The sequence below is a fragment of the Prinia subflava genome, chromosome 6 (genome assembly GCF_021018805.1).
Source record: "Prinia subflava isolate CZ2003 ecotype Zambia chromosome 6, Cam_Psub_1.2, whole genome shotgun sequence".
Classification (NCBI taxonomy): Eukaryota; Metazoa; Chordata; class Aves; order Passeriformes; family Cisticolidae; genus Prinia; species Prinia subflava.
This window is the reverse complement of record NC_086252.1, coordinates 14,001,910-14,024,634: the sequence shown is the minus strand read 5'-3', so window position 1 is coordinate 14,024,634 and position 22,725 is coordinate 14,001,910. Positions and strand designations below refer to the sequence as shown.

Genomic DNA, 22,725 nt, shown 5'->3' with positions numbered 1-22,725 from the left:
GCTCAGTGTGGCATGGCCACAGAAGAACAGAAAGGCATCAGCATGCAGCAGCTGAGTCAGAGGAGCAGGAATGGCATTCTCATAATTCTCATATTGGTTTCTTTTCCCACACTGGAAAAAAATGTTTAAAAAAAAATCTTCCATAAAAGTTGACAAAGAACTGAATATTTTTAGCTTTTTCTAATGACTTAAACGTTCATGTATTTCAGACCCCTTGAATAATGCTGGATAACAAGGTGATGTGGCAGTGAGGAAGGCAAATGTGTTTCTCCTGTGAATCCCTTCAAGCAGTAGCAGTAAAGCTGCCAAAACAAGAATTCTTTGTTAAAATGTGCGGTGAAACCTCTGCATGGAGAGGTCAGGAAATAGCCATGATCACTTTTCAGGACGTGCCTAAAATACTGAGCTGGTTGTTTGCCTTCAGTTTTGATGACACTTTGTGATGTTCACAACTTTGAACTTTGTGATGTTCAAGACTTTGGAAAATGTAGAAAAACTAATAAATTTCAGGAGAATTTTCTGTTAGCTGAAGTATTTTATGCCTTTCCCATTGTGTTGTTTATTAAGTAGTTTAGCTTGCTTGTGAAAGTGGAGCCTGGTATATCATTCACTTTGAAGGTTTTTATATAAAAGTGCTTTGCTTTATGAATACAATTTAATCATTTGTAATGAGGAGTGGGAAATGAATGAACAAGCTTCTCTCTGAAAAATCACATTTGAAATTTCTGAGTAATGGTCTGAATGATCTGAAGTAATTTATTCCCAAGACATATCACTGTTTTGCAGAATATTCAAACTACTGTAATCAAAATTAAACTGTGCCCTAAGCATGAAGATTATTTTTTTCCTGAAAAAGAAAGCTTTGGATCATGTTAAACCCATCATTTGGAGGGATAGGACTCTATTAATTGAATTCTACATCTTGGCTAAATGTATTCTTCAGTGTTTTTATTATCTTATAAAAATTTTTAGTTTAATTAAGGTAGCCAAGAAACAATGCTCAGTATATTGCAGTATATTCAGTACAACAAAAAAGTTCCCTTTTCTTTCAAGGTTTTTCTTGCAGAAAATAGTCTGCTTAAGAAATGTTAAGATAATTTTAATCATTGCTCAGAGGTTAGACATGCAGTCCACATTTTTATAGCTAAATGTTACACAAAACTTTGCATCAACTACATGTTCAACAGTGTACTTAATAGGGTATTGAAATTCAGCCTTAGAAATGAGGTTTGTGTCAAAATCCATCTAATGAGCAATTATACTATCACTTACAGAAAATATGCTTTGGTTTTATCTTTTGGAGCCTATCCTGTTGTGGAAGGACAAGGACATGACTACTGTTGTAATTTTTTGAGTGTTATTTTTTTTCTTGTGCACTCGGTTTTAATAGGATGTGTTCATATATGGAGAACAGGGATCACTCCGTGGGTAGTAGAAGGGTATTGATGTCATGTCTTGTCTGCTTGGAAACACATTCACGTCCAAGGTGTGCATAACACACGTGTACATACATAGCTGCTACTGACTTTGCAAATTCCATTTGCTTGGTTGAATTCTGAATTTTAACACTCAGAAAACCTTAAAAAGATGTTTAATTTTACTGTGGATCTTGGACATGATGTCAACATTTAATTTGTTCACTAGGAAATTAAGAAACTTATCTATGCAATTAGGCTGTGGGCAGCTAATGTTAGGGTAAAAAAATGACTGAAATTTATAATATGTGGATAATTTTTTAAGAAGTATAATGAGCAAGGCAGCAGTACGATGTCTGTTATGAACTGATTGCTGAAATGAGTAATTCTTATTGAAGGGTTTTTTGTTATTGCCAGGGATGTGACTATCTCTAGAAATGTTACTTTTAGTTTCATTGTTTTCACAGTAATGGTGCATTACAGTGTCAAGTCAAAATAATTTTTTTCTTGTCCTTCTGTTCTGGCAATTCATGTGGGAATACGTATTTGTGTTTGGAACCATTGCACTGCTTCTAAAGTTCCTGAATATTTCACAATTTTGCCTGTTACTGATCTTCTGAGGCTGCATCACTTTATAGGTTTCTTTTTCAGTTGCTGTAGTCTTCATAAACTGGTTTGTCTTTAAAAAAGAAAACACAATTCTTCTGTGAGTGACAATGATTGACTTTGTAATCTATTAATGAATATGGTGAAACAATTCATGTGAACTAGACATTACTAAATACATTCTGAGGAATTTGATGATACTTCTGTTGCATTTCTTTTAAACCTCTCTCCCCTCTCCTCATGTTCCTCTGTTTCAAATTTTATGCATAAGAGCATTATGATGTTTAGGAGCTTTCATTAGAGAAATGATTGCTAGAGGTCAAGGTCAGCTGACTTCTACTACTGAAGCATATAGGGTCATGATGCTTCTGCAAATGAGGTCACTGTGTGAAAGGCAAAATGTATTTATTTTCCAGTTTTTTCAATGGGCTGTGCATGCTTTATTATAATGTACTAGAAAGTGCCCAGGAATACTGTGTATTGACAGAATTAATAACAAACTAGGAGAGACTGACATTAGTTTATCATTAGGGACAGACCTTTCCTCATCAAGGTGACAACCAGTTTTGTAAGCTTCCTTTTGCCTTTCCAGAGCCTGACATATAAACTGTCAGAGACAGGGCAAATAATGCGGTCTCACTAAGCAAGGCATCAGTAGGAATAGGACTCTTGGCAGTTGTAAATACCGAAATGTTTTTCTGCACAGACAGAAACATAGTGTGAGAACTGCATGACGTGTGGCAGCATCCCAAGATTTATCAAGCCTGTCTGTACTAGTGGAAGTTGTTGTGTGTGCTGTGCTGTACAGATGGTTTTACACTTTCTGATGGGTTTTACAATTCAAGCATTTTTGTGCTTTTTTTTTTTTTCTACTTCCAAAGTTCCATTGCCCCATCCTGTAATGTCCTCTAAAAAGATCAAAGCTGTTTAAACCAAACAAACATCTAATTCATACACTGTCATTGAGTAATTGGGACTAAAGCAAAACGATATTTTTGCACATGATGCATATTGTCAAATCCATGAGAGAGAAAATAAGAAGGAGTGACTTGGCAGATTTTTTCTACGTTTGTCTCAGGTTGGCATCTAAGAAAGCTAAATACACAGTCAGGACAGTAGCCAAGGGAAGGAATTCCATCTGTTTGGCACTTGTGAGGCTACAGCTGGACTGTTTTATTTAGTTTTGGTCTCCTTTGATGCAAGAAAGACGCTGACATATTTGAAGCCAGCTCAGCACAGGATCACCAGCAAGATCAGGGAGTGAACATGAGACTTGGAGAGAAAGGGTAAGTGAACTTCATAGGATTAGAGTGTAGAGGAGTCTATATCCTGCCTTCCTGAAAGTCCACAGTGGCAAATGAAGAGGTAATAGACATTAAATGGTCATAAGGAAGATTCTGCTAAGATATAAGAGACTTTTTTTTTGCACTACAGGGATGGTCAAGCAGTGAAACTGATGCCCAGAGACTTGTGAAATATTTGTCCTTGGAGATGCAGAAAAATTGGTTTGGCTCTGAGCAGCCAAAGTCAACTTTTAGTTTGAGCCAAATGCCAGTATGGCCCTACTTTGAGTGCAAGAATGGACCAGTGACTTCCAGAGATCCCTTCCAATCTAAATTGTTCTGTGGGCCCTCATTAAACTGGAATCTGGAAGATATAAGAAGGTTGAAATATTGCTTTTTAACATCATAAATCATTGCCTAGACTATGGAGAGGCATGCAAATTCCTAAAAATATCAGTTATGCCCTCTGGTCTTAGGTGAAGTGATATAATGTCTCTTCACCACAGTTTGCTCTGGTTTAAATTTCTGAAGATGTTCACATGCCTGTATAGTCTGAAGTTTATTTGAAGCCAGCTGAGGACTTGAAAATCATCTGGAAAGGTGCGAGGAGAGGTTGATGCTGGAGAAGTCTGCTGAATGCCAAGGTGCCTGCTAAAAGTAGGAGTGGAATTCCTGTGCCACAGTAGGAACTGGGAGCAGCCTGAGCTCTCCTTGTTTGGCTTTCCACCCCCTGCCTCAATTGACTGTGTGTGGCTTGGAGCATCCAGAGTCACTGTGGGTTCTCTCTCAACAAAATGCTTGTTCTGTCAGGTTGGTTTGTGTTGTTGTGTAACTAAGCAGTTAATCTAGCACTGAAGTAGGTAAAATTCATGCTATGAAGTCGCTATAATTGATATTATGAGATGAGCATTCATTGCTCCTTACTCACAATACAGTAACTAAGATGTCACTATCATTTCTAAGTATAGACTTATTTCATGGCACAGTAAATTTTTCCTTTTCAATAACAGATTCCAATAAGTGCATTTGACAAGCATGTTCTAGTAAATAATGCAGTCTTCGATATTAATTATCTATGTTTTTATAGTGCCATTTAAAATGGACTCTCCAAAATTAGCTCATCTTCTGTAAAGTCCATATAGGTGAAAGTAGTCGGTTTCAAGTTAAGCAGAGGGGAAATAATCAGTCTTGCATTCCACAGTCCTCCTTCAATTTGTTTTTTTCACTTGGATAGAGGAAGAATAAAAGCAAAGGGCATTTGTTATCTAGCAAAACTCAGAAGCTATTTCACATGAAAACATAATGAGTGTGACAGGCTACAAATAGCATTGAACATGAATCTTTTACAGAAGAAAGGAGAAATGTCCTTTGGTATATTTACTTCAATCAACCCTAATAAGGCTTGTTTTATGTGTTTTATGCATCCGCCATCATAATTATAAATCCTTGACATTTTAGCACTAGCATTTATATCTGCCAGGGAAGCTACCCGAAGTCAACCCTCAAGGAATGTCTGTATTGTACTATGGATCTCCATAACAGCTCTCAAGTAGTTACTAAGTGGCTTAAAAAATTACATCTCAGTCATGCTTGAAGGGCTCATCAAACTTTGACACAAATATCAACGTTAAGTACCCAATCAGCAGCATTGTTTGAAGTACAGTCACGTGTGCCCACGGAGGAATAGGTTGGACAGGAAGAAGAATTATAGAAGGGCTTATCAATCAGGTAATGTTTTTTTTTTTTTCATGACCTTTCAAAAACTCCTTTCCCTTCCTCCTGAAATAGCTGGGTCTTGAGCTGGCAGCTGCTAGGCATGCTGCTTCTCTTCCTATTTAATATTTTTGTGTTGTTGGAAACTTTTCAGAGCAGAGGCTACCAGTGTTTGTATGTGTGTAGCAGGATTCTGTTCTTGCCTGCCTTTGGACAGCAAAAAAATCTGAATAACAAGGCTAGGAAAAGTGTCACGTGGTCTTTGGGAAGACATTTTGGTGTATGTCATTTTGGCATGTAGGTAAACAAGATGAGCTAATCACCATAGCTTTCATATAATATATCTGTAATTTGTTTTCATGTGTAGGTGTGAAGGAAGGCTTGCCATATGGTGTGTATATTGGTGTTTTTCCTTGACAGCCTTTATTTTAAGTTTAAGGAATTCCAAGGCATACTATTATGCAAGAATACCATTTCAAACACTCATCAGTATATACCAGGAGAATACCTTTAAAGAACATTGAAGAACAGTTGTAGAGCTCCAGGAAAGTTTTAAATTGAAAAATTAAATAACACTTTCATCCATTTTGAGCTACCTTAATTACCTTAGTCCTATGTTGCACTGTTACCAGGCTTTCATCTTTTAACCATTGAACAGGATTCTTTCATAAGTAATATATAAAATCTGATTTTACATTAATTGGTTTGTGGAGTTCTGAATCAACTTTCACAGTGTCTTTGTGGATACTTTTTTTCATTTTTTGGTTCAACATATGGTACACTTTACTCTCAGTCTTCTTGCCTCAATGTAAAGTCTTCTTGTGCCCTCGTGGACATAAGTTAAAAGTAGAACTCATTGAAATTCTGATTTTTACAATTATTTTTAGATGTTATTTCGAACATTGCTGTGTTCTGGTATCAGTGTGTCACATACAGAGACACTGTGCATCTTAGTATCTCTCTGTTATGTGTGTGTAGGCAGAAATGCAAGATTAGTCCTACAGATCCCAGTTTGAGGGGCCAGAGAACAAGGTAATGTGGCCCTGTGGTGAGCATCACTTTCTGCTGTGGCTTAAGCCATCACTTCTCCTTAGCCATGAAGCTCAATGAAGGAGTCACCGAGCTTTTCATTCACCCCTCCTGACAGCTCTTGGTTAAAATTCAGGTGCTTTCTGTGAAAAGACTTTTACTAATGAACACAAAAAAGAGAGAATGTTTGAGCCACATTATTTTATGAGTAACTGAGAACCACTCTCATAGGAGCACTGGCCATCAGAAATAAAGATGCGGTTTAAAAAAAATCTTTTGTCCTAAATGGGCATCTGAAATCATGGACAGTGAGTCTCTGAACAGGAAACAAACATGTCTGGAATAAATCCACAATTTTACTGCCTCTGATTTTCCCTAAGTGAGAGAAGAAACTAGATAAAATGAATGTGGGAAAAAAATTAAGAGGAAAAATTGCCATCCAACTTGAAAGAAAAAATTAATAGAAGTTGAGCATTTAATTGCTTTTTGTGGTTTTGAGTATATAATTTCAGCTGTTGAAAATTGTATCTTTTCAATCATGTACCAATGCTAGGCTATGACTGAGAACTTCTCTTAGTGATTTTATCCTGACAGTAATTGAAAGCTGATTAATTTAATTGCAAACAAGCTTGTATTTTGCCATTTCTTCCTTAGTACTTCATGTTAATGCCTGGTGTTTGAGGTCAGAAGGGAAGTAGTGGTGTCTATTTTCTAATTCAGTACAGAAAAGCTAGTAAAATATACAGGTTTTAACCTTATTAGCAATAATCTAGTTGTCAAAAGTGTAGTTTGAAGAGAAATAATTATGAAGCCTTTTATTTGAAATGGTGTATAGGGCAGCGTGAAGTCAGCTGCTTCTGACTCAACAAACAAGCGCCTTAAATCGCTGCTGTTTGTTCAAAGGTGAGCATGTTTTTCTTTAGAATTCTGAAACTCCATGAAGTTATGTTTAATTAAGAGTAATTAGCAAGGACTGAAACAAGACTTGCAGTATTAATTTGGAAGGCCTTCTTTAGCTGCCTCCTTGTGTGTGGTGTCTCCTCCCGTGCCCAGGGAGGCATGGCTGCAGTGAGTGCCCTTCGCTGGATCTCAATCCAAGGAGTGTGTTGGGGAAAGGAGTCACATAATTTGTGCATAATCTTGTTTTACACTTCTGCAAGCTTCGCAATTGAAATATCAGTAAAGTATTGGACGAACTCTGGCATAGGGCAGCATGCAAAGTTAAAATTTGGCTGTATCACAGTGCCTTGTAATAAGACACCACTAAAAATGCAAAGAAAATGTAAGTTTTGTTATTGCTGCCTTGTGTTGTGACTATGTCAGTATTGGTAGAGAGAGTTTAGTAATCAAAAATGATAGATAAGGACTAAATTCTGATAATTTATTGATTTTCTTAAGTAACTGTTAGGATGTTAATAGATAGTGCAATAACAATAATAATGGCTGTAGAACCATTTCACCTATACAGAAATGCATATATATCTTTCACAATAAATATTCAAGTTCTTCTATAACCTTTAAAAAAGAGGTGCTTGACTGCAGCAAGTCTACAAAAATGTACAAATTGCTCAATTTAAAAATGACTACAGTAATATTTTAAGAAAACCCTAAGCAGCTGACCTACTGAATTATCAATATTTGTAAATATTGAACTGGTAAAGAATAAACTAGTGTTGCAAACAGTGGTGTTGTTTTATTGATATGTTGCAGGGATTTCTTAATGCATCCTGAAATTCTTTTCAATCAGAAGATTTTGGCAGTCTGTTCCAATTAAAGAATTTTCCATACTGGAAATGAGAAGTCACTTATGAGAATTATTTTTGAGTAGTTAATTTACATAACCTTAATTGTATTAATTCCCTTTGAAAGGCTGAAGCAGATATTTATAATACTTGGATTGATTAGCAGTGTATTTGTGTTAGAATTGCTACTGATAAGATGCTGCTGCATCTATGGTCCCGAGGAGTTCTCTCCCAAATAAACATTTTAGAAAACAAATGGCTGTTTATTTCCCTGGGGAGGAGTGACATCTTTGCTACCTCCACAGGCAGTACTGTAGCATCTCCTTCCCACACTGTAAAAAATGGGAGTTTGGATCATGGTACTTAATTACTGGTGTGTTCCATAATGCAAAGAAATAGATTTTCCTTGGGTTTTTTTAAATCTGTCAAAACAGTGCCTGAGTGTAGACTAAGGAGCTGTGGGTTTCTCTCAGAAGTCACTCACAGAGTGTCAGCAGTAAGAGGCCTCCTGCTTTCCAGGCAGGTGCTGTGCCCGTGTGCTCTGGCAGGTGGAATCTTCCTGCAGCTGTTTGCCAGGCTGTATTGCAGGTGTGGGCCTGCAGCTGTTTGCCAGGCTGCATTGCAGCTGTGTGCCTGCAGCTGTTTGCCAGGCTGCATTGCAGGTGTGTGCCTGCAGCTGTTTGCCAGGCTGCATTGCAGCTGTGTGCCTGCAGCTGTTTGCCAGGCTGCATTGCAGCTGTGTGCCTGCAGCTGTTTGCCAGGCTGTATTGCAGGTGTGTGCCTGCAGGTGTTTGCCAGGCTGTATTGCAGGTGTGCCTGCAGCTGTTTGCCAGGCTGTATTGCAGGTGTGGCCTGCAGGTGTTTGCCAGGCTGTATTGCAGGTATGGGCCTGCAGCTGTTTGCCAGGCTGTATTGCAGGTGTGGCCTGCAGGTGTTTGCCAGGCTGTATTGCAGGTATGGGCCTGCAGGTGTTTGCCAGGCTGTATTGCAGGTTTGTGCCTGCAGCTGTGCCCTGTGTGCTGGGGCTCGGGGTGTGGAAGCAGAGTGCTGGTGTGGGTGCAGCTGGGAAGGGCCGTAGCGTTGTCATCTCCTCCATGCCTCTGCTGCAGGAGCTGGGGAGAGGAGTCAGCATGTCCTGCGTGCGGAACCGTCATGACTGGTGATGGGGAGTGGCAGGGGCATCGAGGGGCAGAGCTGACAGCAGCATCAAATCACTTGTTTGTGATCCTTCCATGTAAGGAGAAGACCTGGGGGCTTTATCTGCTGTGATTTCTGCCCCTCAGCCTGCCTGAACCCAGCCCATTCCTGAGCAGGTGTTGAGGAAGGTGTTTGACTGTAACCTCAGCTCTTGGGCAGTGTCACCCAGTGCTAGGGCAGGTGCTTTAGGGACCGTCGGTGACATGAGGACATTGTCATTGCAATCCAAGCTTTATTTTAACCTGGGCCCTCGGCAGGTGGGGTGGGCACCACTGATGCCTTGGCCTCGTGCAGGGCAGGACCTGTGAATGCAGGACTCCCTCAGGGGCAGCGCCCACCCACCCGTGTCCCTCCACTGAGGGGCCCTTCCAAAGGAGCGTGGGGACGTGGTCACCTGCCCTGGGGAGGTGACAGGTGACCGTGGAGGAGCAGGAGCAGCCTTGCTGGGAATGTGGGGAAGTGGCTGTGCAGTGGCTGAGACGCGGTCGCCTCTTGGGGCTGGAGGGTGGGTAAGGGGCCTGCCGTATCTCAGTGCTAGGAGTCTGTGGCCTGACTTGCCTGTTAAAATAATTTCATATTTCCATTGCTGCACAAGATTCATTTGAGCTTTAGAGGACTAAGGAAAGGTGTGGTGCTTAGAAACCACAGTACACAACAGTACATGGCTGCTGCCCTGGTCTCTGCCTGTGACCAGCAGAAAAGACTTGCAGAAAGCACATAGAAGTAGAGTAATTGTAGCATCAGTTTGTCCTGGTTTGCCCTTCTGGTTTATACTACTACATGTTTTGGAGGTTTCTGAGACTGAGGCAGTGCTTGTACATATCTATTTAACTGTTTTTCCTGGTGTTTTCCATGACTTCATCTAATTTTTTTTAACCAATTCCTGCTTTTCACCTCTGCAACATCCCGAGGCAATAAGCATAGAATATTCCAAAGTAATATAGCATTTAATAAGATTTCTGTGGTGTGAAACCAAGGGGAAACTCAGCTTCATCTGGCTGAGGAATTCAGTTGTTCCCATCAAATCACAACTGAGTTCCATTTATTCCATTCTACATTGTGGATGCTAAAATGAACTTTGTATCCTGCTATTACCTAAAGTGCTTTCAGTGCCACAGTCCTACACAATCTCCAATTTCCTCTTCATTAGTAACAGCCTTTCTTGCAGAAATTAAATTTCCACAGTGAAAGTGAGACTGAGAATGCAAACCTTTTGGTGTACAATGCTGGTGGAACTCACTGAATCAGGATGAGCTGCTATAATAGCAGGAACATGAATAGTCATTTTAGAAACAAATGAAAGATACAATAAGATGGGGGTTTTGATTTATTTCTTCTTGATACTGGAGGAAATTGCTGTGATCTGTTTGTATCTGGATCTCAGTCAGCCTTTTTGGCTATATGTAACTTTGGAACATAAATGCAGTGTGAACACTTGGGTACTTGACATGTTATGCAGGAATTAACTACAAAGAGAGTTGTCCTTGTTACTAGAATGAATCTTTTCTATATGCTGTGGACAAGTGAAAAGCAAATTGTGTGTTGTAGAAACTTAGTTATATGGCCGTGGAAAGGAAACAGCTCCACATGGAAAAAGAGAGCAAGTTTTCTACGTAATTATTTAAAGGGTTTTGTGCGTCTCTGAAATGTGCCTTGGTAAATATAAGCTGACACGTTTCTAGCAACCAAATTATAAATGAGTGGAAGACCTGAAAATGTCAGTTTCTTCCTTTTAGAAGCACTTCAGGATTTTTCTTTTCTTTTCCTTCATACATTCAGTTCTTCCCTTGGGCAAATGAGTTTGTTTAAACGTTTGTTTCAGTGTACTGTTTTTCATAGGATATAATTGTTGACTCTTCTTGGAAGTGTCAGAGGAAATTTGATGTACTAATATTTTTATAAGAGAGAGCATATGCATACCTTAAAATAACATACAGAGAGAGGAAAAAGTAGTAAATCAGTCCTTTAGACTTGTTTCTGTATATCTTGATGTCACCTAACCAGTTGTGGGTGTTGTGGTATTTTTCATGGGAAAATGAATTGGATTCATTAGCTGGCAAATTAGCTGGGAAAACAATAGGATAATCTGAAGGAGTTCAGAAAAAGTAAAATAAATTAACATCTTAGGTGAACTGTTTGCCATTTAAATGGTGCAAGAACTATGTCATGTCAGGTGATGGGGTAGGGAAAACACTTAAACTGCTGCTCTTGCCTCCTATGCTTTTGGGGAAGACTCTGGAGTGCCAGGCATCCCAGAGCTGAAAATATCATGTCTTCTAAAATCATATTTTGGTTTGTTCTCCCAGAGCTCTAATATGCTCAATTGTCTTACTGGAACTTTAATACTATTTACACCCAGCCACATGTGTGTGAGTCACTTCTGCATAATCACTGTCTGATCATTTAATTTTAATAGAGACCAAAAGGATGATCTTGGTGAAAGGCCCGGTTAACAGAGGCAAAAAAAATAAAAATTATTACGGGTTTTTTAATCATGTTCATAGCCACATTGGCGTGGCCTTGGGCAGCAGACTTTGGAGCCTTCCCATGTGCCTGGAGCGGTGTAAGAGGCAGTGACAGTTTCCAGACACGGGTACCCAGCCCAGGCTTTCAGGGCAGGATGGGAGCGAGGGATGGATGTGTGTGGGTAGAGAAGTGCTGGGTGTATGTGTGCTGTGCTGGACCCAGCAGCTTTCATCCTAACAGAGACACACTGGACAGCTAGAGAGGCCTCATGCTCTGTCATTGTGCTGCATGGATCTTGTCCTTGGAGTGTAGTTGTGTTCTTACAAATAAAACGTGCATCTGCTTGCTCAGTGCAGCTTCTGTGGTTGTGTTACCTTTGTGCAGCACGTCAGTCATAGCACTAAAATTTTTAGACTTAATAATACCCTCTACCCCCAAGAATTAAGCGCTGTTCTGTGTTTTTAAACATGTTCATCTCTAAGTGTTTTGAAATAATGTAAAATGCTCACTAATGGTAGCATGCTAACTCTGAGAAATGTGTGTCAGCTCAGGGCAGTGCTGAAGCATATACTTAAGTCATATTGAAGTCAATGTATCTAAACACAAACACAAATGTCTTTCTGCCTTTCTGGAATCTGTGTGTTTGTTGTTAGTTGTTCTGAAATAAGATCATTATTTTTGTACTTTAAAGGAAGTATAAGTTTTTTGGGTTTTTTTTAAGAGTGAAGTTTGTAAGTGTTTTAAATATCAAACTACGTTATCTTTTGTTTTGATAGCTGATTGCCGTTTATGATGAACAAGAAACTCCCCGTAAGACTGATGGCACCAATGGGAACTTGGCAGACAGAAACAGCCCAGACTCCTTTGAGGCGGAGGTAGCAACTCAGCTGGCTGCCTTTCAGCCCATTGGTGAGATTGAGGTGACTCCTTCTGCCCTGAAACTGGGTATGTATATCTTGTACATTTTTTCCTTTCATTTTTCTTTTTCTATGTATGTCTGGAATCTGATTTTATATATTTAAAGGTTAATTTTTTTTTAGCATCCCATTGTTTGCCTTGAAGTTGAATGAGGGGCCTTCAGGGGAAGCCTGAAGTCGCTTGAAGCCTGAAGTGTCTGAGGTCGCTTGGTCTGTTCAGGCTGGAAAAGGGGAGGCTGAGGGAGACCTCATTGTGGTCTGAAGCTTTCTTGTGAGGGGTCATGGAGGGCCAGGCACCGATCTCTCTGGTGATCAGTGACAGGACCCAAGGGAATGACAAGAAGCTGAGTCAGGGAAGGTTTAAGTTGGGTATTAGATAAAGGTTCTTCAACCAGAGGGTGGCTGGGAACTTGAATTGGTTCCCCAGCACCAAGGCTGACAAAGTTTAAGAAGCATTTGGACAACTCTTGTTGGCACATAGTGTGACTCTTGGGGATGTCCTGTGCTGGGCCAGGAGCTGCTGACCATCCATCATTGTATTCTGAGAGCACACAAGATGAAACCTTTGCTAAGTATTTTCAAATACCACAGTCATTGGAAAAAAACCAAAACAACGCCAGCTCTTTTTGTGGTGATCCTGGGTTCAATGAGTGTACAGCTGCTGTGTGCAAGTACTTTTACCAGTTATCTGACCCCGTGCCCTGTTCTGGGGGTGGGAGGTGGGAAGAGGGATATGCTGGTTACAAACAGTTCTGCTCTTTGCCTTTGCAGAAGTTGCAGAACTGGGCGCGTTTGCCTTTCTGACTTTCAAGTGAGCAGACTGTGATTAGGAAAGGCTGCTGCTTAATCCCCTCTTCCATCAGAGGGTACTGCATGAACTGCTGCAGCCCTGGTGCCCTGTGTTGTTGAAGTGTTCTCGGCTGGTCAGGAGTTCAGATTGGTTTCCAGTTATCAGCAGGAGTCTTGTATGTTGCACACAAAGCATTTGGAAGAACTTTCTTAGATTGAGAGTAGGCTGAGCTGTCACCTAAGCACTGGATACAGAAGCTTTCAAAGCCAGATTGAAAGTGAATGCTGTCTGCCTGTAAAGCAAATGAGTAAGGATCAGGACAGGCTGCTCTGCAGGCCCCAGCTCACTGCGTGCTCCTGAGGGCTGCTGGACATCTCCAAACACTGTGCAATAAAATCTGAATATAGGCAGCTGGGGAAGGGTAGGAGTACTACCTCTAGTTGTGCTACTCTCATGGAGTAATCTGATTACAACTTGAGAAATGGAATGTTCACTTGTCTATTTTAATTACACTTTTAAAGGAAAAGGCTAATTAATTTAAGCAGTGAGCTAAAATAAAATTTCAACTAAAGTTCATTGGATGAAGCTGTGTAACTTAACTTCTAACTGAAGTCTGTGCTCATTTTTGTGCCTGCTGTAGAAAATTCTAAAATTCAAGCTGCATGAGAATTTTTACAGTAAAATTTGTCAATGGACCATATGTGTTTTTTTCTATATTCTAAAGCAGAAAAATATTCTTCTGTATTTAATTAGACACAGGAATTTCTCATAACTACAAATCTTGGGACAAGACTTATTATTGACATAACTTTGTGTGTATTTGTCTGTGTCTTTTGTAAGCATGAGATACAGAAGAGCTTGTAGCTCACGATTCAGTGGTTAAAAGTTTTGCCACTTCATTCATTGCATATTTTTAACTTGCACTGTTACCACATTTTAGCATGTTTCAGAAAGTAGAGATTGTTCTCTGAATACCTCTGAGCACTATTAAAAAAATGTGTTTTGTCTTGCATCCTGTTGTTACATGAGTTGAGGGTTGGAGAGAGCTTCACACAATTTGATTTGAAGCAGTTAAGTGCTCAAGCTCCTTTGCTCATCGGTAAGCCAGCACATAGTTGATGTCCTAGTATTTATGGAGTCCTACTGTAGAGCACAAAGGAGGTGAAATATAATGTGGAAAGAGCAGTCAGGGTTCTTTTTTGTTTTCAGTGTAATATGAATGTATATTTGAAGTTAAAATGGTGCTTGCTTCTTAAAAGAAGAGATCATAAATGTAGTGGGTTTGTCTCACCAGTTCTGTTTCACATTGGTTTATTTTACAGGGTGAGTGAAAAATTTTCTACCTGTTAGTCCTGTAACTTAGTTTGTACTCTGAAATGTAATTGTTTTCTCTTCTGGATTTTACATCATGGTTTACAGTTCTTTGGACTTAATTTTGGCCTTTGTCTTTCACGTACAAGTTCCTGGTCCTTAAATTATGTGGCTATTTCCATTACAGGCAAATTGAAAAGTAAATGAAGAAATAGAAGGACAATTTGGTTGCATCAATATCACTGATGCATGAACCACTGTAATCTGGCTTCCTGTCTAATTATTGAATTGACTCAACACTTGCTAGCAGAAATAAATAATATTAATTTATAAAGCTGTTCTTATTTTGGGAGCAAGGATGTGATTGAATATATATGTAGGAAGAAAGTGTTGCTTTCCGTGGTAGAGCTGTGCTTCAAGAACCATCATGTACCTACCTTTCTGAGTATTTTTCCAGAATGTTTTAGGAGGGAAATGCAGGGAATTCATTGTGGAACAATTTTGCCTGTTAATTTCTGTTGGATATTTAATATTTTACAAAATCAGATCCATAGTTTTATGCAGAAGCAATGTCTGGCTAATGATCTGCTTGTGAAATACTTAGTCCTTGGTGCTTAATAAGCACATGAAACTAACCACTGCTCTTGTCAGATGTGAGAGAATTGCCACTGGCTTAGAACAGACACGTGAGATACTGCCTTAAAACATTTCTGTCTTTTATAAATTGTATGTGTGACCTAGTTAGATTAATTGTGTATTACATCAAATCTTAGAGCCCTTCCTGTTTAGCTAGAGATGGCAATAATTTTACTTTTTGGTGTTTTTATTGTATGCTTACTTCTTTGAGGGTATTTTTCTGTTTGTTATTTGAGAATACTGATCAGCTTGACTGTCTGAAATCATAGGTTTTTCATGATGTAGCTGGTTACCCTTTGCTTTTCCCTTTATCATCTGTAACTCTAGAAGTGAGCCAGAATAAAAACAACCTTATATTTGACTCAAAACCTAAAATAATGTTATATTTTACATTGCTTTCATAGATTGGCGAAATTTTAGAGAAAAAAAGTAAGTTTAACTTACTTGATATCAAATTACTTTCTTAGTATATATATCCCCTTCAAATAGTTCAGGAAAATATTCAGCTGTTTGTTTTCTTTTCCCTGAAATAAACACTGCTCTACTTTTAAAGCTAGCTCTGTTCCCAAACAGGTGCAATTGAGGGTTCTTACATTTAATTTAAGAAAAATGCAGGAAGACTTCAAGTGTTCATGGACACAGTATCTTCTGTGTCCATAACACGAGGTGAGGTGCAAACAGGTTTAAGTGCCTCCCTCCCTGCCCCACATCACTGGATTACCAGGTGCTGTTGCTGACAGTGTCTTTTAATAGTGAAAAAGCAAAAATCCCAATTTGACAGAATCTGTGCTCAGGTAAGGAAAACATTTCATGCTACAATACAAATGGTATAAAGCACCTGCTAAGATATGTGACAAAATTTAGTGAAGCACACAGCTGTTTAATGTGTTCAGGCAGCTGTTTGAAACAGGGAAGAAATGGATCTACTGATTTTGTTATTTCTGTGGATACAAGAGCATTGAGACAGTTGCTAAGATGGCAGCAGAGCCTGTCTCGTGTTGTTGTTTCTTGTGAGCAGAATTTCCCAGAGTACAATAATGATGCGGCCATGACAACAGTTCTCAAAGAATGATGCAGGCAGCTAAATGCTGAAAGAGCTGATGTACGTTTGGAAAATGTATTGGAGGTAAACGTCAACATCTCTAGCCCCAAATACCATTGCAAAGTTTTCACTGCTTTTTTGTTTGTACCATATTTCCTAATTATAAACCTGTGTTTAGACAAAACCCTGCAATGAACAGTGAAATCACAGTGTGTTGAATACTTTGTAGCTGCGTGACTTCAGCCGGTGGTGAGTGTAAGGTAACACTCATCCCAGGGAAAGAGATTATGGCCCTCATAAACCATCTCGTAATTGGCTGTGCACCTATAAGCGTGCCAGTAGGGCTCCTGTTTCCTTTTGCACCTCATGGTTTACTGTTGTTTTCTAGTGATTTTCCCCACGTGGTAGGTCGTGGAACAGGAAGTGGGGAGTCATTTTCCTTGTGTCAATTTGTTTTTCCTTTGCAGTCCATATGGGCAGGAAGGAGAGAGCACTAATTTATTTATGGAGGATCCGTTTTATAGACAAGTCGCTCTGAGCTGGAAGTGCCTTCATGACTGGCTCAGTGTTTTGTTTACTTCGTTCAGTAAATGATGGTCGAGTACACACAAAATTAGTTGTTGCTCTTGCCTTGCTCATCTCCTTGGTGTTAAGTAGTCAGGATTTTGCCTTGAGGAAGGCAGGCAGTATTCAAAGATATTTGTTGCTTTCATACTAAGGTATGAAAAAAAGTAAACTCTGAAGTAGGCATCTCCATTTTTTTTTAGTCTGTTATTTTATTTATTCTTTTTCCCTTTATTTGGGAATTGCTTTGAAGAATCCTGAAGCTGTTTTCTGAGTACAGTCTGGAAGGAGAGACAATTAGATTACTTTGTTGGCTATTAGAATAAAATTATGTTCTTAATCGATTGATACTTTTACTAGTGTAAACTAGTAATTTCATTTAAAGTTGAGATTCGATAAAGAAATAATTCCTTATAACAGTTAAAAAAATACTCCTGTAAACTCCTCCCCTTCCAAGCTTTCACTGTTGAATAGTGTGTTGGTTTTCCCATTGAAAGGTCTTACTTCAGTATTGCAAATTTTGCATGACTGTTTTATAGCAAATCTCTGAGATTTTCTCCTTTTATATGTACATGTCTCTACATCTGATCAGTGTCCTAGGCAAGTGGAAGACTGAAGTGCAAATAATGGTTGGAATGGCTAATTATGGTCTCTCTCCAAAAACAAGCTTACAAATGGTAGTGGTTTTTGAAGTTACATGCAGGCACTTGTGCTTTTGAGCAGTCAGTTCTTTTGGTTCTGGACATTTAAAGTCATTTCTTCTCAGTGAACATTTTGTCCCTGAAAACAGAGATTTCTGGGAATGCTTCAACCCTCAGAAGGGCTAGTTAGTACAGGATAATAAGAGTAGTAGCCTAGAAGGTTTTCATTTTCCATTTTTGATGCAGTTGGTGTTGTTCTGGCCATGTCTTTTTGACATTTGGGAAAGGTTACTTTGCGCTCTTAGAGAATTGCCTTGAAGGTGCTTCAGACAGAGAATATACTCAATTAGCTTAATGTATTCCTGTGGTTTGGGGGTTTCTCTAGTTTAAATTCTGCTTCATGGGTTTGTTTAAAACACTTATTTTGATTTGCCCTCTGTGTTTGGGTTGCTAAGTCAGTCAGCAGAGGTGCTTTCATTGGCACTGTCTTAGTCTGAAGTTTAAGGGAATTGAAGGGAAGGTTTCTTCCAGGAGTTTTTGGAACTTTCTGCCCTGATAGGCCTGACAAGGATTAAATTGTTATCTGCAGGGTGCGGATGTTGACAATTTGTGTAACTTCAGAGCTCGGAAAGAATTTCTTTTCTTTCTCATCTTCTTTGAAGTGGCAGCTTTGTAATAGGCTTGGGGGCATTTTAAACAACATATATTTGATTAGTCCTCTTTCAAGTTGGAGTTGAGATACTACAGATATGCAGACTGTGTTTTTAAATACAGAGGAAACAACATTATTTTGTATTTTTAAAATTTGTGAAAACATACTATGTGAAACTATTAATCTGATAAACCAAATCAAATTACTAATGCTTTATATATGGCATAAAAGAGTAAGTAGGAAAGACACTTTTTCTTGCATAAAAGCCATCTTTTTCTTCCTAATCTTGCCACATCAGTTTATTGGCTGAGCATTCTGATGTTTGTCAGTACATGAAGTGGAGTGCATTCAAGTAACAATTCTCTCCTGTAAGATTCTGGAAAAACTAACGTTTTGAAATTGGTACATTTCAAAAGAGATGCGTTATGGAGGAACATGCTGTTTTCTGTGATTTGAGGGAATACTGCTGATTTCCTTAAGGAAATATTGCTGTGTCCTCTTTCACTGCACTGGAGGGCCCCTCTCAAAGTAATGATATCAAGGGTTGTTCTCTGCTGTTTGCCATAGGTGTTGTAAGGATGACACTGTACTTGATAGATTTTTCTCCTCTGTTGCATCCAGTGTAATCTGCTCTAAAAGAATTGTGATGATCAATTCAAGTCTACTTGCATTTCTAAAACAAATGGTTTCTGTTCTCAGGCAAGCTAAAGGTTTGCAGATAACTTTTCATTTCCGTCAGAGGGAAAGTCTGGTATATTTTGACCTCATGACTTAAGCTTGGTCTTATTTAGTTGTCCTTGATTCATGGAAATGAGTTTTGCTTTATCTTTGTATTGCAGCAGAAGAACACAGTAATGGTTTCTGTTAAGATGTATATAAAATTTCCATGTGTTTTTCTGTCTTTGAGCTGCCTGTTTACAAAACAAGCCAGTATTTCCTTCCTTCCACTGTCCTCAGGAATTTAGGGCCAGGGTAGGTAATAAATTTATGTGCATAGATACCAAAGTATCTCTTCTCTTTTTAATAGCCCTTCTGTCTCTGATTTCCCCAAAGATTGTTCCTCATCAATTATTCTGCCTGTCTCTATTCCCTTTGCACTTGGTTTAATATGCTTTACTTTGGAGTAAGAGGGGTATCTTCATGAGAATATGTTAACTAGAGAGAAAAATATTTTTCCATCACAAGTTAGACACTTTTCTTCAGTAGCTCTCTAGCTGGGATGTTGATTTCCAGCCTTTTATTGCCATGGGGAAGGTTTTGGGGAAGGTAATGAATGGGATTTAAAATGATGGAATAAATAAATGATGGGATTCCGTTATAAAAGTCAACGATGCTTTTTGACACACATTTTTTGATGTCAGTGCTTTTACTCGGATTTTGCCTGTTTTTCGGATTTTGTGATGTTGCTGTTTTTGTTGGTATTTTTGTATTAGGATGCATAGCTGGTTTTAAGGTAGTGTCTTTTAAAAAAGAAAAAGACCAATCCACTTAGCTAAGTATTTGCAGCTGAAGGTTTTGAAAGGCTGTAGGATGATATCATGCTTCAAAACCCCAGTGCAGTCTCTGTCAGTACCCACTAGTGTTGAGTGAGACAGGGGAGAGTGTCTGTTTATAATTCTCTGCAGTGCTTCTGGTGTATTAGCTCTGAGGCAATATGGCAAAATGTGTATTTCAGGTAAAAAATGAGCCTGCTAAGCCTGGCTGATTGATAGTTTGAAATTGTTCAAGTTAAAACAATTGGGACTTCAGCTAAAGGTCTCAGGGTACTAGATCAATAAGAAGTTATTATTCAATTTCCTCACCATGTAAAAACTCGAGTATCAAACACAACTGTTGTTCAACAAATTGAAAAGCAAAACAACTCTGCGCTCATTTTCTCATGAAGCTTTCAACTAAACTATAAAATTTGATGTAACACACCAAAATTGATGAGTTATAATAGGATTAGACAAATTCACAGGACATGGCTCATCAGTGTCTTGAAATATGGTTGTCTAAATGCTATGCAGATTTGGAAATATTTCAAAGGTTATTTTTTGCAAGCTGGTAGGATACAACACTCTTAGGGTTTCTCCCTGAGTCTTTGCTACCATTGTTAGATTCAGGATGCTGGGTGAGGTAGACCCAGTGTAGCTCCTCTTATGTTCTTATTCCTTGCAACCTCACAGAAAGTTTCAGGTTCAGGAGGTTTCACTATCTTAAATTGAAAATTGTCAGGGACAGATTGAAATTTAAGACTAAACCTTGTTTACTATGACCAGAATAGAAAATAATAACATCTGCAAGAGCAAGACATCTCTTTTTATGGAAACATCAAAACAGAAAAGGTTTATAAATTAAATTAGATGTCTAAAACAGTGGTTATATTGAATTATTACAGAAATGTGTACTAATGCTGTGATTTGTGATCATTCTTTAAAATACAATTAAAATACTCAAAAAAATTACTTTGCAGCTCCAGTACAGCAATAAAATGCTGCCAAAGTGATATTCAAGCTGTACAGTTTAGCTGCCAAAGTTTTAAAGAAAATTAAATCATTGAACCGTGGAAAAGTGACTGCATAAGCACCTGTAACTGATGTTAGCTGAAGTGCTAAACCAGCTTTTGGCAGCAGGGCCTCTTTTGCAGGTGCACAGAATATTTTCTTTGTGTCAGTTTATTCAACAACTACAGTTCATTAAGTATTTCATTTGAAGTTGAGAAATGGGCTGGGAATTGAAATAGAAGAAATACTTATTTTCACCTTTCAATCTGTGAATGAAAATAAGGTGCGAGAGTCTAAGATCTATTAGTTTTAAAATCTTATAGGATATATTACCCTAAAATGATTTATTTAAATTCAGTAACTACAGGTAATATGCTGCTTAAAAACCCAATGTGATTAGTAAGATGAATGCTTCTTGCTGTGTTCAGCAAGTTGCATGACTCAGACAACTTGTGGTTTAAGTATAGCTGGAGTTCAGTTTCTTTTGACATCTGAATGCCATTGGAAGGATATTAAGCTTAAAAAAATAACCAACCAAAGCAAAAACCCAAACAAAACCCCCAAACAAATAATCAAAATCAAAGCAAAACCCCCCTGTGTATATGTGTGTAGGGAAATTCTAATGTAGCACAACATTTTTCCTCCCCAAAATAATAATTGAAAAACATAAGATGTTTGAAGGGGCTGCAACTTTTAATCTTGTGTCTAAAGACATAAATTGTAGGATGTAGATCAGTCAGTAGATGGAAAATACTGAGATTTATGAAGATGCTTCACTTGTGTAAGAGAAAACCTGGCCCATACTGGAAAGCGCTGCTTCTTTTATGTAATGGCCAATGTGTTTTCAGAAAACTCCCAACCAGTCTGCCCAGCATAGGAAGGAGTTGTACATGTGCTTGAGTTTGAGTTGGAGGGCAAAAAAGAAAAATCCCAACTGTCTGTTGTGAGCTGATTGATCCTTGCTGCAGGATTCTGCTGCAGCTCCTTCCGCTCTAGCCAGTCTCATCCATGTGGTACCTGCAGCCAGGATCCTTTGGAGCAGAGACACGGTGTTCCCTGGACCCCAGTAAGTCTGTCTGATGAGGAGCTGAAAATAGGAGCACTGTGTTGACAGAGGTGAGAAGATCCTGAAATTGCTCTGTATCTGGCATGTGTTATGACCTTAAGTGCAAGAAGAGAATACCGGGGTAAGCTCCAAACTAAGTCCTGTCCTTCTGGAAGCTCTTTGGAGAATAATGTTTAAAGCGAGGCAAGTACCAGCATTATTTGTACATCCTCTGTAGATGGATATGTCCTAGTGCCTTGAGAAGTGATTAACTTCTTATCGTATGGATGTGGATTTTGATCCTGAAAACAGGATTTTTATGATTGAAATAATGTGTGGTGATTCTTCATGTCCATCTTTGAAACTGTAAAGGCTGTAAATGTAAACATTGCATGGTCGTTTCATTAGGCCCTATTTAACACCAAAGATATTTTATTCTGGTCATAAAAACTGAGAGAACAGTTCTTGTGCTTCATAACTGAAACCTGGCTTAATACATTATGTCATATACAACCAGAGAAAAGATTTTTTTTGAAATAACTGGCACTAAAAAGTATCACCCCAAAACAATATCTGTTTAAAGCCATTCCTGGGTTTTACTTGTAGACCATTGCATTTTCCTCTGTAAGAAAAATTACACATCATTTGGAGTGATAGGGAAGTACCTTGTGCTGGGTTGATGTGTAAAAGACAGCTCTTTCTGTACCTGGTTTTTCACCCATTTGTAGATTTAAGTCAATTGTCTGAACTGTTACACCATCCTAATCTTCTATCCATGGGAATTTAAGAAGTGCACTGTGCACTTTGGAAAGCACAGCTGTAGATTTGAAATTGTGTTGATAGCACTTGTGTATTCTACCTTGTGATGGTACTAAAATTGCAGCACCATGACAAGGTAGAACACACAAGCCTGTGGCAGAACCATTGCATGGTGCATCAGGTGGTGGTAAGCAAGATATCTGAGGGTGACCAAATTCACACACACTGATTGCCCAGTGCTCTCAAAAATGCTGCCTGGAAGAACTGTCTGGATGCCTGTTAATGTGAAAACTGATAAAAAGGAGAAAAATAGACACACGTTTTAATCTTTTATGTATCTAAATATAAATTAAAAGCTTGCTTGTAACTTTGTTTCCAGAGCCTGACCTGTTTCATGACAAGACCAGTTAAAAAGCAATTTTGGCTTCTGG

General features: G+C 38.8%; 1 protein-coding gene across 2 annotated transcripts in view; it reads left to right on the top strand.

Annotated features, from left to right (window-relative positions):
* The window catches only part of PARD3B (par-3 family cell polarity regulator beta), a 392,276-nt gene that overhangs the window by 105,000 nt on the left and 264,551 nt on the right, over positions 1-22,725 (top strand). For both annotated transcript variants that reach the window (XM_063400372.1, XM_063400371.1), the window contains exon 3: positions 12,228-12,396. In XM_063400372.1, the coding sequence (XP_063256442.1) occupies positions 12,228-12,396 (169 nt within the window). The remainder of the gene's footprint in view (positions 1-12,227; positions 12,397-22,725) is intronic.